Source organism: Octopus bimaculoides, chromosome 14 (genome assembly GCF_046866305.1).
Source record: "Octopus bimaculoides isolate indiv1 chromosome 14, ASM4686630v1, whole genome shotgun sequence".
Taxonomy (NCBI): domain Eukaryota; kingdom Metazoa; phylum Mollusca; class Cephalopoda; order Octopoda; family Octopodidae; genus Octopus; species Octopus bimaculoides.
In genome coordinates, this window is record NC_142941.1 from 37,310,198 (window position 1) to 37,326,562 (window position 16,365).

The following is a 16,365-nucleotide window of genomic DNA, read 5'->3' on the forward strand; positions in this document are numbered from 1 at the left end:
GTGTTGACAACAGAAAGACCCCAGACTCATGCAACTCATATATTATCAGGGAGAAGCCATAAATAAGAATTGATGGTGATGTTGTATTGTCATTTTAGCCCTCATCTTTATCATTGTGCCTCTGATCATATTTACCATTAGCTAACCTCCACTTTTTCCCCTTTCACTAAATTCACTCTCACTCTCCCATAGCTTTTACTCACCCACTGTTCCTGATATTATGTCTGTGTACTCTCTTTTTAACACCTTCAGTATCTTGTGGGTACGCTCTGATACCTCATCACTATTATCTTTGTTTCTTTTTCCATTTCCACCCTATCTACTCTTCCCGATCCATATATAATGTAAGGTAGTCATGATTCTCCTCCTCTGCAACAAACAGCTCCTATCCTTCCTATCATACTTTAACCCTTCAACACTGATATAAAGCTACCTCACTCTCTACTGTTCTCCCTGCCATCCAAAAGACTCTTTATTCATGCAAGCTACAAAGCAACCTCATAAGTGCTGGTACCTTGAAAAATGTATTCAGCATACTCTGTAAAATGGTTGGCATTAAGAAGGCCATCCTGCTGTAAAAACCATTCCGAAACTGAAACATTAGAGCATGATGTGGTCCTCTGATCCAGTTGCTCACATCCTGTTGAGTAAACCAACCCATGCCACAGCATAGATAACAGATGATAGGATAATGCTATATGCATAAATAAAATATCCACATACATACATCCATACACAAACATGTGTCTGCATGCCTGCTTTTGTGTTCTACTCTTTCAGAGAAACCCAATGTAGTCAGTGAAATATTTTGGCTAAGGTACTCTTAAGCATAAACCCTTTTGCTTGGTCTGTTTATGGGCTCAAGAAGTAGAAGAGTTTTTTTCGTTATCGCATCATCATTTAAAAAAAAAAACTCCTTATTAATGGAAGACAAACTATATGATAATACTGTGCATGCAGGAGAAACAGATATTCATATGGAGATGAATGCACCTGCATGCATACAAACAAGATATGTCAAACTCACACATTTGATAGAAAATGTGCATTCACAAACTTACTTTTACATTATCTTTAAAGAGCTAATTTCTGTTCTATGCAATTTTAAAACTTATGAATCAAATTTGTTTTGAAAGTTATAGCTGAAAATAAAACAAACAAAAAAGAACTAAGAAAAATTTGCATTTCATGCTCTCTCTCCCTCTTTCTCTCTCCCTTTCTTTCTCTCTCCCTTTCTTTCTCTTTCTCTCTCTTGCATATCCATGTTTTTATGCTGATTGTAAACAATGGCTTATATATATCCTAGGAAAATTTCCTAGCATATAGATATATCACTATATGTGGATTGTTGGTGATTTTTTTTTTCTCCATCTTCCTTTTCTCTTGGACTTTCCTCTGTATCCTGTTTCTGAAGAAGATCTTTGCTTGAAACATAAAACACCCTTTTTTTCCTTCCCTGAACATCTTATTAATACTTCGCATGTACCACATCCTCGCATTGTTTTTCTTTTTTTTCTGTTTTTATATACATATATATATATATATATATATATATATATATATATTCGTTTTACTAATAGTTCTTTTTACCATCCTTCCATCTTATCATAGAGAATCTTCATATATCTATCTTTACACACACTTTTTAAAATTAATCTATTCTGAGTGGGGCTTCCCCCACTCACTCCTGAATTTTCTTACATATGTATACGCTTTTTCATTGGAAGTACTTTTCTATGTATGTACAAAAACATGAATGTTTTTCCAAATAAACTTCACTTCATGTTTAAAGCTCCAGTGGGTAATACTCAAGCACTCAGCTATGAGTGCATTGCACCATATAGCAGAAACATCTGTAAGCTAATAAACATAATTGTCATCCCAGTTTCTTATCTGTATATATACAGGGTGTCCTCAAGGTCTGGGTACATGGAGTAAATAAGATCCTAACATAAACAATTAAATATAAGAAATAATAATTTCTTAAAGTATGTGTGAATCCCCATGTGGATACATGGAGTAAATAAAATCATAATATAAACAATTAAATATAAGAAATAATAATTTCTTAAAGTATGTGTTAATCCCCATGTACCCAGGCTTTGTGGATACCCTGTATATATATATATATTTATTTATTTATATTTTGTCTTTCACTTGTTTTAGTCATTAGACTGCAGCTATGCTGTTGTGGCAGCACCTTGAAGAATTTTTAGTCAAATGAATTGACCCCACTGCTTATCTTTTTGTTACACCTGGTTCTTATTCCATCAGTTTCTTTTTTGCCAAACCGCTAAGTTACAGAGATGTAAACACATCAACACCTGTTGTTAAGTAGTGGCGTGGGACAAACATGGACATAAAGACACATACTTGCACACACAGTTTCCATCTATCAAATCCACTCACAAGGCTTTGGTCAGCCCGAGGCTATAGTAGAAGTCACTTGCCCAAGTGTCCATGCAGTGGGACTGAACTTGGAACCATGTAGTTGGTAAGCAAGCTACTTACTACACAGCCACTCCTGCACCTATATAATCTACCCATATATAAATATGGATGAAATAACTTATACTCCAATGAATGAATCTTTAATAGATTTGCAACATTGTACATCAAAGTATAGTACCAAATAGTCAAGAATGATCTCATTATTTAAATAGTTGCTCAAAAAAAAATCATAACTGAAAGACTTGCTCAGGAAACCAAACAGCCATACACATTCTTTCTTTCATTTTCCCTGTATCACAGTCTTACATGGACTTTGTTCTACTTACTTCACTTAATACATGGAAATATTTCCTTTCATGTTATCTTTACTTAGCTTATCTAATGATTTTGTCTGCTTTTTATGTTGGCATAAGTTTGCATCAGTAGCTGTCTGTGTTTTTAGATGGATTGGAAGACCGTACCTTATTTGTACATTTCATCTTTGATATATAGTTTCTATGGTTAAATCCCCTTCCTAACAACAACTTTGTAGAGTGTTCTATGTGCATTTTATCATGGCATCAATACTAGAGTGGTTCTTATGTCCTCAGTTATATCAATGAGGCTCCTCTCATCCATTTTACAGTGTCTACTGGATGCATTTTATTGCAGTTACAACACTGTTAGAGATTGCTATGTACCCTCTCTGCAAAGCTAGAGAGTCCTCTACTACTCTATGATATCTCTGTTTATTTCAGGCTATGCTACCCAGTGGGTGAATACAAAAGAAAGTGAGAAGTGAGAAAGAGAGTATGATGTAACAAACAGAATGATTATTGTGAGAGAACGAGGAGGATGTAGTAGATGAATAATGGTGCTGGAATGTGTGGTGGGAGAGATACAGCAATTGCAAACTGGTATAAATAGTTCTAATGCTACCCCTTATATATAGGCATTAAGAGAGAGAGAGAGAGAGAGAGAGAGAGAGAGAGAGAGAGAGAGAGAGAGAGAGCGAGAGATAAAGTGACGAAGGTGGTAGAATAATGGGCAAGTCTAATGTTATCCTTCATTATGCAGAAGACATGGTGTAGTGAATAGAAAGGACAGTGAGCATCAGAAAGACAAGAGGTTTAGACAGATCTGATACTTTTCCTAGTTGTATGAGCAGCATGACAGAGTGGATAATAGAGACCCACTGCTATCTCCAGTTACTTGAGCAGTATAGTACAGTAAATGAAAAAAAGGGCAGGTGAAGAAATTGTAAGAGATAGCAAGATGAATAATATAGATAGACAATAGAGTATAGAGTATCAGAGATGGAAGGTGGGAAAAGTAGATCGAGTCTTAAAGAACCCAAATGTAGATGTAGTAAAGATTGTTTGCCAACATAACATGGCAGTCCCGGTTTAGGATGAATGTTGCTGTAATTTAGCCCCAGGCGACATCGTTTCCAGCTGGCTATACGACACGATCTGTGTCCTTATATTTTCGAACAAGGAAATCTAGCACCCCAACTCAGCTCAAAGCAATATCTGTGTATTGTGATTTCCAGGTTATTTCCCTTCTGAAGGGATTGTGTCATATAGCCAGCTGGAGACGATGTCTCCTGGGGATAAATTACAGCAACATTCATCCTATACCAGGACTGCCATGTTATGTTGGCAAACAATCTTTACTACAAAGTACTGTTGCTGAATATCTCACATTGTGAGATTTAAAAATAGTAATTTTCCAAATGTAGATATATATCTGCTTCCCGGCCTTCCATTCATTACCACCATTCAGTATTTGCAGTACACTTATTACTACGGTCTGATCCTAGAGTACACTTTGTTGCAAGTGTTCACCCTGGGTCTTAGGTTTGAATATAACTTCCTTCCATCAGTCATGAAACCTGAAAAGTTTTTATAGGTAATGTCTATCCTCCTCTGACTAAGCCTCTTACAAGCACATCATAAAATTAGGACCTCACAGAAGCAAAACAGTGGTGCTTTTGTAGCAGTCTACTGTAACATTACAACACTTATATATGTGTGTCTATTTCACACACACACAGACACACACACACACGCATGCATATGCATGTGCACACACACGCACACAAACATTCATTCAGAATTAATATAGTCTTTTTTTGTGACAAATCAAAATATCTATAGAAATATTTTAAATCACTTAATGGCCAAAAACTGAAGAGTCGTGTAGTACATTAATCCACACCCTAAAAAGATCAAAAATTCTCTTTTGCTAAAGTGCATCAGATGTTCGCTATTTTTGCTATCATACATCAAAATGGCTAGCAGATGAGTGACAGCCTTATACAATGATGTTTCAACTACATCAAAGGGATTTTTTTTTAAAGTTAATGTGCACGTGTTATTTTTTTGTTTTTTACCCTGTATATAAATATAAAATTTCTTCATTTATTTCATTGCTTGCTTGAAAAAAATCAGTAAAACATGAAGCTAATAGATGCAATCTATGTAATTCTAGTTGAAAATATAAATTAATGTTTGATACTACACAAACATACATACGCATTTATATGTGTGTGTACGCGTTGCATGAATTTACAGTTGCTTTTATGATGAACATTCCATTTATTTGATCAATGGGATATAATATGAGTGGCTGAATATTTCATGTCCACAAGTACTCTCATCACAATGAAGAGAAAGAATCAAGGTGACACTGTATGTCAATGCTGGCCATTTCGAATACAGGTGTAGTACTTCTGAAGCATTTCAATACAACCCAATTTTACTCACACTGGTTGAGCTGACCTAACATATATATATATATTACATATATACACACATATGTGTGTGTGTGTGTGTTTGTGCACACATGCTTCTGTGTATATGTCTCTCTCACTCTCAGTTTATATGTGTGCATATACATGTGTGTGTGTGTGTGTGTCTGTGTTTATATATATTTATCTATTTCTATGTAGACTTGGCAGTAGGGCATGATGCAAAAGGTTAAAATTGAGCTGAACAAAAGCATCAAAGACTTCCACTTTCAATGTTAAAAATAACAAGTAAAAGATTTTACAATTTAGTCTGTTTTAACACGAAAAAAAGATAGCATCAAAACACATATATCCATTTATATACTTTGCACACACACGCACACACACACACAACACATACATACAATTACATGTGCAATGTGTGTGTGTGTATGTATGTGTGTGTGTGTGTGTGTATGTGTGTGTAGATACGTATATATGTACACTTGCATATATATATATATATATATACACAATGAAAATAATAGTGAAGTCCATGTACATCAAGTAACTAAAAGTTCAAAAGACAAACATGGATAAACAACCCATTTCATCAACCAACTTTCTATCTAGACTCATTACCATACATGGCTCATTAGAAATACTTGCTGAGATACTTATATTTCCTGATGAATTAGAGTATGCTTTATTCACTCAAATACTCAGTGAGGTCATAAAAAAAGGTGTCATAACCAATGATTGCTGTTGCAGTAATATTGTGGACTGTTATAGAGGCAAACGAGATACACTAGATAGATAGATAGATAGAGAGGGGGAGAGAGAGGAAATTAGAGTAACGTCAAATTAGAGGACTAGGTCATGAAAGTTACAGAGTGTCTTTGTAAAGTTGCATGGGATAAATGTTTCATGGCTTTCCAGTCTTCAGATTTAAGTATAATTCATTTGTGAATATTTAAATATGTAACCCCACCACATACACACATGTGTGTGTCTATAAATATATATATACATATGTATGTATATTTATATTTGTGTACATATATATGTATACATATGTATATGTGTGATATATACATATTCACATACATGTGGTGGATGAATATGTGTATATATATATTGGGTCATCCTATAAATAAGGTGTTTTTTTTTTATAAATCTTTATTTTTAAAAATTAAGATACACAAAGTTCTTTTTTTATCTAAAATATACTCTCCTTCATTTTCTACAATGCTCTTCCATCTAGCTGGTAGATTTTCAAGGCTCCTCTCCCAAAATTCACTTGTCTGTGATGTAAAGTACTCCTCCAGTACTTTCCTGACTTTGCGTACAGAATCCATATTTTTTTGTCCAAATCTTCCAAGATGAGGCTCATCTTCTAAGCTGTAGTTTCTGGCTCGGAATGTTTGGAACCACCATTGACTCTGGCTTACATTTATTGTCTGATCTTCATATACTGCTTTAGTATTCCTCGTACTTTCCATTGCATTCTTGCCTTTATTGAACTCATAAAGCAAAATATACCAAATATGCTCCTTTGTCACTTCCATTATAGCTTTGAAAAAATAATTCTTAAAATCGAACTGCACTCTTCAAAACTTGCACTAAGAATGAGGAAACGGTAAAATTACTACCTGCTTTTATAGCAAGTTGATGCAGGTAGTTTATCTCATCCCCCTCTGACTTTTATTTCATGCAGTTGAGAAAACCGCATTATTTATGGGATGGCCCAGTATATGAATGTGTGTGTGTATATATATATGTGGAAATGATTTATGCAAAGGAACATTAAAACTTGGAATACTTCTTGTCAAGAACGTCAACCAAAATTAGTGTAGTTTTGGTGCATTTGAAAGCTACTTCTCTTGCCATACTTGTGATGATAAATATCTTGACGTGATAGTGATTGTAAAAGAAAAAAATTAAATGTAGATGATGACATGTAGATGAGATAGAAAACTATGCAACAATACAGGTAATACACTTGAAAGAAAATACACACATGCACACACAGACACACACGCACGCACACGTAGTAGTCTTTTCACCGGATATGGAAAAACAGTGGAGTCACCTAGTACCAGTGTGAGGAAAGTAAACTGGTTCTTTGTAATGTTCACCACCTCAATGATGATCGCTATCACTGACAAGGCCAGAGGAGTAGTAACATGAACTTTAACCCTTTAATATTTGGATTATTCTGTCAAATGTAATGCTTATATATTCAAATTGTTTTGAATTAATCATGCAAAGACATCGTAGTATTGAAATTTTGAGGATTTGGTTGCTTAGTCTTAGAATGACATTGTAGGATAAGTGTACAAAGCCAGATCTGGCCAGTTTGAACATATAACAGGTAGAATATGGCCAGTTTAAATGCAAACTATGTTGATTTAAAGACTTCAAACTATGTTGGTTCTTGTCTCCATATCTTATTGTCCTTGCCTATTAATTGCTTCCATATCACACTTTGATTCTCATTACTAGATTTCTTGTGCACACTGCATCCTAATACAACTATTGGTAGTTTTACTCTCTCACTGGAACCATTTCATCTTTTCATTCATACTTACTCTCTCTCTCTCTCTCTCTCTCTCTTTTGGTCTTGCTGGCACTTACTGTTTCTTTCCTTCTATCTTCTCTACCCATTTCCCTTTTTTTTTTTTATTGCTCTTATTGACACTTCTCCAACCCTGCTCTTTATCTTTCTGTGTGTCTCTCAGCTTCCTTGTGTCCTGCTGTTGCTGATCCCTTGACCAAATCCAACACTCCATTCCTTCATTTTGTCTGTTTTCTTTTATACTTCCCTCCTATTTATACTATTATATACATCTTATTTTTCATTATGGGGTCACTTACATACTATTGTTTTCAGTTCCCTCTTGAAAGACTATGATATGTATTTATACTTTTTATTGAATTGTACATGTATCTCTCTGTCTATAAGTTTCTACTTCATTTGAATGTTGGCCAGAAGTGTTGTACCATGGAATTTAAATCGTTTGGTGATTCTAGTTCCTGTGACTGACAAGAGATGTTCCATGTTTTATTGTCCTTTTCCATTAGTTGTTTCTATGTCTCATTTGGAATTTTCACCCTGATTTCTGGTGCACACTTCATTTGAGTATTATATCTGTCTGTATGTACATACATATGTATTATTGTGTATATCATGGTTTTAAAATTGGATACATTACATTCCAGGCATGTTGCAAGAGATGACAGCAGAAATAGCATTCTGTTGTAAAACACTACCATAGAAAACTTATCCACCCCATTCCAGTGTAGAAAATGAACAATAAGGACGATGATGATGATGATGATGATACACAGGGTGTGATGGGTAAATTATTGCCATATTATATTTTTAATTTCATGCATGCACATTGTTTTTGATTTCTTTGACTACACCATAGAGTAAGGTCAGCTGGGCACCATCTGTGAGAAAATCAGTACCATAACACAATTCACTCAGGCAGAAATTTAGAAATGTTATACTGTACTATTTGGCATTCGTGCTGGAAGCTCCAATATGAACATTTCAGAGTGTTTGGATGCCAATCTGAGGACATGAACTCTTGGACTTCCCACACAGACTCAGACTCAACATGGTGCCCTGCATCTAGTGCCTAGAGGAGGTAGTGCTGCCCTGGGTCAAGAGGGTGGCTGCTGAAAGACCCTGTCTGGCAACAGGACTCTGCACCATGCCACACAAGCAGGAGAACCCAGTCATGGCTGTCAGACAATTTCTGTGACCACATCATCCCGAACATCTGGCCACTTAATTCCCCAGACTGCAACCCCCTTGACTATTATGAGTGAGAGACCAACAAAACTCCTTGTAACACCAAAGATGAACTGGAGGCAAGAATTATGGCAGCATTCACTGACTTAAACAAGGAGACCATCCAGATGAGTTGCAGGAGATTCCAAAGTCGTCTGGAGGCTGTAGTTGAAGCCAGTGGCGATTTTATTGAATAACTTTACTGTTTAGTATTTCAAGATATTTTTTATGCAATTTTGGTAAATTTATCTGTTGAAATGAGATATCAGTGTTATTTTCATTTTTGCATAACTTAGAGGACAGTTTATTCACCGTACCGTTATATATATATATATATATATATATATATATATATATATATATATATATATATATATATATATATATATATATAGATAGATAAATAGATAGATATACACACACACATAGACACATATATCATGAATAAGTATTGCATGCATGCAAAAATACTTATTAGAAAATCCAGTGAATTTAATGTAGTTAACCTATAGTTTTTTGATGCACATGTAAAATGTATGCAGAAGTTAAAATCTCTTATCATTTACTTCACACAAAGAAATGAAGAAGATTATTCTGACATGTTTCATGTTTGCTTGGCCAGTATCAGACTGAGGTATGCGTCATTCTTCTGCCCATGAAGAAAACTTATAGCAATTGCTATTTAAATTAACTACAAACTGAAATGGTGTGCTGAATTTGCATATTTTTCATCTGTTAGTAGCATGATTAAATAATAAGTAATTGTAAATGATATCCATTACAAAATCTAAGATAACTTTAATGTAGTTACAGTACAGGATTAATTCTCTGGAATGTAAACAGATATAAATATATCTTATCATTCTCTTCACAAACAAAACAATAAAAGGGATTATCCTGACATGTTTCATGGCTGCTTGGCCACTTGTCTTCTGCACCAGAAGAGAATTTATAGTAACAGTTATTTAAATCAAATGCAAGCCAGATACACATATATGAATGTTGGTTGCATATGTGTGTATGTCTATATATATATATATATATATATATATATATATATATATATATATACACACACACACACACACACACACACATATATATATAAGCAAAATTCACATACATATGCACACACATGTGTATATGTATGTCTAGTGAATAAGTAAATATATATATATGTATGTACATGTGTGTGTATTTGTGCCTGTTTAAACATTTTTATGTGTATGTATATATAAATATGTTTATGTATATTAATATAAGTGTGCTTTTAAAAATGTTAAAAGCACACACACACACACACACACGCACGCACACATGTTTATATATGTGTGTATTTAAATTCAAGCGATGAGAAAATTTTTGTTTGATTGGGTTGAAATTGCTTTTTGATTGCATTTGAGACTGATGTTTGTGTTTCTCTACAATTCATAATGACTGTTTGCTCTGAAACAGAGCTGAGATACAATAATCAATAGACATATAGTTTCTAAAGCCAGTCAGATAGCAATTTTTGCACGTAACCTCTGCAGTGTAAAAGAATTGTTCTGAAGCTGAGCATTTAGCCTTTAATTCAGTTTTACTCTTGTGTCAAATGATTCTATTGTTCAGTTCAGGCAAGTAGTTCTTGAACAAACGAACTTTAGAAAAGCTAGTATTGAATCAAATTTTTATTATTTGAAAATAAGCAATTCACAACTATAATAATATTCATTCTCTCTCAGACTCATGATAGGCTGTTATGATATCTCCTATCAGAAACTCTAATAGGTATATACAATAAATTTCTCCTTTTTTTTCATTTTTCTTTTTTCTTTTGCAATAGGGTTGCTGGCAATGTTATTTATATTTGAAATGTTATCATTGTGCTATTTTTGTTTAAAATGTGAGACAAGAAAACACATTTATATACATACAGACATAAAATATAATTTATAAATATGAAGTCAAATTCAGAAAATAATGATAAATTACCAATAATTCAATATTTCTGAGAAAATATGTATATTTTATATGTGTTTAAGTTAAAATAATTGAACAACATATATGTGTTATACTTTGACACTATAAAAGCACTTTTTTCTTCTGACTCAGATTTTTATTAGCTTCTGAAATAGTTATGTCATTTTTTTAATATATATAATAATAGGTTTTTCATAAAATGAAATAATAATTTCAAATTATAGAAATTAAAGGGTAAATCATCTTGCTACATTCGCTTATAAAATTGTTTTTCTTTTTTTCTAATTTTTGTGTTTTACATGTATATATTGTTTATTTTTTAGTTTTATTATTGCCTGCTGATATATTCAAACTGATATATTTGTTTTGGATTAACCATAAATTTGATACAGGCCTTCGAATATTATCTAAATTTCAGTATTCATTTAGTACCATAGTTTATAAGAAAATAAAATCCTTATAACATAATCCAGTTTGAAATATTTTACCTGTTTCAGTTGATTTTGTATTTCCTTTTCCTGCTTATTGCTGAATATGTTGAATTGTTTGTAGGTTCCTTTTAGTAATTGGTAAGCCTTTTCATATATATGGTACATCATTAGAAAATAACTTAATGGCTGAAAATAATTTTAATCAGCATTACTAAGCTTAAAGAAACAAAATATCAATTTTAGTTTAATTTGTATCATTATTTAATAATAAATAGCCTTACTATATTGAATTTATGATTAATTATTGGTCTAACATATAACTGACATGTAAAAATTTAACATGACCTTAAGTGAAAATAATGTGTCTTTTCATTTTCAAATTAAGAATTTTTTCATTAAATTAGTAATTTCAAGCATAGAAACAATGTTAATATTTAGAACCAATAAATATTTAATGTTTCTAGTTTTCTTTAATGTGTGTTTTCTTAATGTTTTGTCTGTTATGACCAAGGAATTGAAACTGAACTCATTAATTCTTTGTACAATAGATTTCACTTTGAACCGGTGTAAGTGGTTTGTATAAAAATTGTAAAACTGAAGGAAATTATATACTGTTCACTAGCATGATAACTAAGCCTAGTCTTTTTATTGGAAAGTTTGAGAGAAGTATATATGAAAGAACACTGATACACTTGTTCTAACCAAACTAGAACAGAAAATCATAAAAGCGTTAACAGTGTGTATTGAATGAGCAATGGATTAAGGGAAGGAGAGTTAGGGACTATTCAGGTAGAATCAACATATGTATCTGCTGCTTCAGTATGGTTATTAAGGAGATACAGGTAGTATAACAAGCAACCCATGAAGGATTAGTTGCTGTGTTGTTGAAAACATGGATTATCAGGCAGTGCAGAAAGCCATCCTAAATAATTGTTGTAGAGGTACCCTTATCAACTCCTGTGGGACACACTGGAGAGGAGCTGTTACTTAGGACTTGAGTAGATCAATCAAATTTTGAAAGTATATAAAAGAGATTCTCTAAAATTACTACCAGATTATCTTAAAATGCAGTTTCAGTGTGTCTATGACACAGAATCATAAATGCCATATTCCTTGTGACAAAATTACAAAAGAAGTTCTTAACTGAGAACAAAACACTACTTTGTATATATTGTTTTGGAGAGAGTATTTGTGAAAAACTCTTGTTCTATAGTCTGGTTTCCTCTAAGGAAATAAATATTAATGAATGGCATTGATATCAGTTCAAGGCATGAATGAAGTAACTGGAAGCAAGGTTAGAGATGGCAGTCTCTGCAGTAAGGAAAGTGCAAAAGAGTCTTAAGATGTTGTTGGTAATAAGGAGTTTATTATTTAATAGCCAGAACATTAGTGGAATATGTGAAATGAATATCATAGATTTGTGGAGAGTGGATAGAAATAAAGAGACAATATTCCATTGGACTTGTAATAGTAAATTGTATGAAAAATGTAGTACAAACTACTTGAGAAATCATTTGTACATTAAAACCATTGGCTGAAGTAAGCAGTAGAAATGTTTATGGTATAAGGACAAGTACTAAGTAAAAAATAATTTGTGTTGATAGTTAGATGGTACACACTATGGAGTGTGACATAAAAGATTGAGGAGGAATATTCAGGTGTGATACAGACTGCTTGACTTTGAAAATATGATGATAGATTACAAGTAGCAATAGTCTGTGAAGCAGACTGATGCAATCTAAATTAATATAACAAATGGATTTCAAACTATTGACGATGGTTATACATACATACATACATATACACTTGTCATCATCATCATCATTTTTATGCCCACTTTCCATACTGGCATGGGTTGAATGGGTCATCAAGGTCTGAATCATCTATTGGAAGCTGCTGCTTCCATGAACTGATATTTGTATGTGGCATTTGACTTGGTTTCTATGACCAAGTGCCCTTCCTATCCCCAACCATTTTACACACACATGCATGCAAACACATATATACATACATAGGTATATGTATATGTGTGTATGTGTGTATATATATATATAACACTTATACACACAAGGAAATATGAAGTGACTGTTATTTGAAAGTTTTGTAATGGCTCATCTGAGTGTACTATTATTGCTAGTGAAGCATTGAAGGCAAAGAAACGCTGTATTCTTGCCTCATAACTAGACTGTATTCTTGCCTCATAACTAGACTGTATTCTTTGAGTCATTTCCAGTTTCCAATGGCTTTTTTCATTTAATTTTAAGAACATTAACTTCAAATCAAATATATATACAATACATATATACATGTATAAGTTTGTTTGTATAAATGGGAGGAAAAGAAATGAATATATAAATTTGAGTATGTTTATCATTTATTAGCAGTGAAATTACATAAGTGACTCAAAAGTATAGAGTTTTGTGCTTAGGAACTTGGCAACTGTTTTGGCCACTTATATGACTTCACAGTGAATAATACAATTGGATACACATAAATACACATACACACATATATGTATAAATATGTGTGTGTGTGTGTGTGTGTGTGTGTGTGTGTGTGTGTGTGTGTGTGTGTGTGGCCATATGTCATGACAACCTCTATGTGTCCAAGGAGTTAAAAACCCATGAGATGGCATATGTATATGTGTGTGTGTATACATATATATGTAGGTGAGTAGGTCAATATATGAGTTTATGTATGTATTGTATGTAGGTGTGTGTATATGTATGTGTGTGTGTATCTAAGTATGTAAATGTATGTGTGTGCATGCATGTCCACACATGCTGAAATATGTATTTAGGTTAATATCAGGTTAATAATACAATAAAGTAAATGATAATGTTATTGTTGAAGAATCCATTCATTTTTCATTATATATATTGTTCTTATTTTTGTCACTTGAAAGAAAAACCTATTAGTATCTCTGTATATTGTTTCAATAAGTGAAGCAGTGTAGCAGATTGTAAGATAGATTTATATCCTTTCATGGTTGGCAAAAATTGGCCTTGTTTTCCACAGCAACTATTGCAAGTTGAGAGTTGTATGAAATTTGGTTGTTTCATTGGAGATAATTTAATTGTTGGTTAATGCTGCGTTACTTTAGATGTTAGATGAGGTCTATACATCAGAGGAAAGCGTGTCTCAGGAATGACTGCTTTGACATAGACTATTAAAATTGAATAAGGTATTAGAAATAGCCACATTGTAGTAGGACCTGTAATTCTATTTCTGAAGTACACTGAAATCTGTCCAGTAGATTAGTTCTAGTTCAATGGCGTATGTGTTTGCACATCGTTCAAGTATACTGGGTAGTATTCAATTGATGTTTAGGATCATTTACTTCTCTCTCAAAAAACAGCAAAGTAGCTGACCCCATGGGCAACATAAAAGATGCTTGTAACAGAGATGTAATGTTGTGAAGAGAATTTATGCATGAGTAGAGCCTCATATAACAATATTGAGTTAACTCTTTTTACTGTCAGTGCTGTAGCAAACAGACATATCTAAGTATTTACATTAGTTTCCAAACAGCAGTCCTTATTATTTGATAGCAGACATGCAAGTTACTTACATTACGTGCTTAAATGGATTTTGTGAGCATAGTTCTCTGACAGACTACGTTTTGAATAGTGTTGAGATATGCTCTTGTAAAATGTATACATAAAAATATCCCATGAGTATAGTAACTTTTATTTGGTAAGAGTTAGAGTTATTATATGATAAAATATCCCTTATTTGTAGATTGTCAAGTTTGTGAATACAAGCAACAATTGGTTACATCAACTTGTGTAGATTTTAAGTTAATGATATTTTTGTCTTGGTTAAAATATCTAAAGTAATGGTGGTTCATACATTTGCTTGATGTGCCAGTGTCTTTAGGTTTGCTGAGTGGCTGGAGTAAGGGCTTCTTACCTGAACTTGCAGTCTGTTCTTGCGGAAAATATTTTAGACCTGTACAAGAATAAAGATTCAATAATATAAAATCATATTTGAACATATTTGCATGTGAAACTATAAAACATGCATGTCAACAAAGATATATGCATGTAAAAGTATACAAACTTCTTTTCTATGTCATATTACTAATATGATTAAATAATGTAGTCGTAAAGTGTATGCATGTATGTATAGGTCAGTTTTGTTCTTTACTAATGATAGAAATTATTATCAGTAAATAAATTGCAGTAGTAGTGGCAGCAGTAATGGTAATTATTAATAAATAACTTATTCACCATCCTCATTACCATTTTACATCTGCTTTACATACTGGCATGGATTGGATGGATCATAACAAGTTAGTTTTCATTTGGAGTTACTGCCTTTGTAATCTGGTTCAAGATTGACGTCGTAATTATACATTTCACTTTTGGTATGATTTCTATGCGTACATGCCCTTCCTAACACCAACTTATCTACTTGATTATGTTGTCTCTGTTCACTCACCAACAACTTTACAGAGTGTATTGGGTGCTTTATATCATGGCACCAATATTTGATTGACTGCCTTGTTACAGCAAGCATAAAACAAAAAAATCTTCTCTATTCTACATTGTCTTACTCTTTCAAGATTTTTATGACTAAGAGCATTGAATAGGAAAGGATAATAACTATGAAAGTGAAAGAAGAGACAGTAGGAATGTAATGGAAGAATGAGATTGAGAAGAATGTGACAGAGAGACAGTTGGTTTTGGTATGAGGATGAATGGGAAACTGTTGTTGTTACTATTGTAATGTTTGTTGTTGATGTATGTTGAAGTACCAGGTTATTTTTAATAAAACTGTTAAGCGGGATTTTATCCAATTCATTTAGATTAAAGATTTCACAATGATTGTGTCTGTAGTCCATTACTTGAGACAAATTTTGTCCTTTAGATATTTATTTCATTCATTTTAATTGTCAGTAACTAATAATATAAGCAAGCATCTTCTGGGTGAGTAGGAAGAAAAGTTAGTTACAAACCAATGTAGCACCGATTACACCCACAAAAGAAAATTTGGGGCAAAATATT

General features: G+C 32.9%; 1 protein-coding gene and 1 long non-coding RNA gene across 10 annotated transcripts in view; one reads left to right on the forward strand and one right to left on the reverse strand.

The window, feature by feature from the left end:
• LOC149132688 (uncharacterized) overlaps positions 1 to 16,365 on the forward strand; it is a 962,641-nt gene that overhangs the window by 344,253 nt on the left and 602,023 nt on the right. For 5 of the 9 annotated variants that reach the window (XR_016244382.1, XR_016244384.1, XR_016244389.1 and 2 more), the window contains one exon: positions 8,384 to 8,522. The exons of the other annotated variants lie outside the window; for them this stretch is intronic. This is a non-coding gene — a long non-coding RNA (uncharacterized LOC149132688). The remainder of the gene's footprint in view (positions 1 to 8,383; positions 8,523 to 16,365) is intronic. 9 annotated transcript variants of the gene reach the window in all.
• LOC106871761 (protocadherin gamma-B6) overlaps positions 1 to 16,365 on the reverse strand; it is a 45,629-nt gene that overhangs the window by 7,502 nt on the left and 21,762 nt on the right. Inside the window, exon 5 of the mRNA XM_052973101.2 lies at positions 15,269 to 15,307. Coding sequence (XP_052829061.1) covers positions 15,269 to 15,307 — 39 coding nt within the window. The remainder of the gene's footprint in view (positions 1 to 15,268; positions 15,308 to 16,365) is intronic.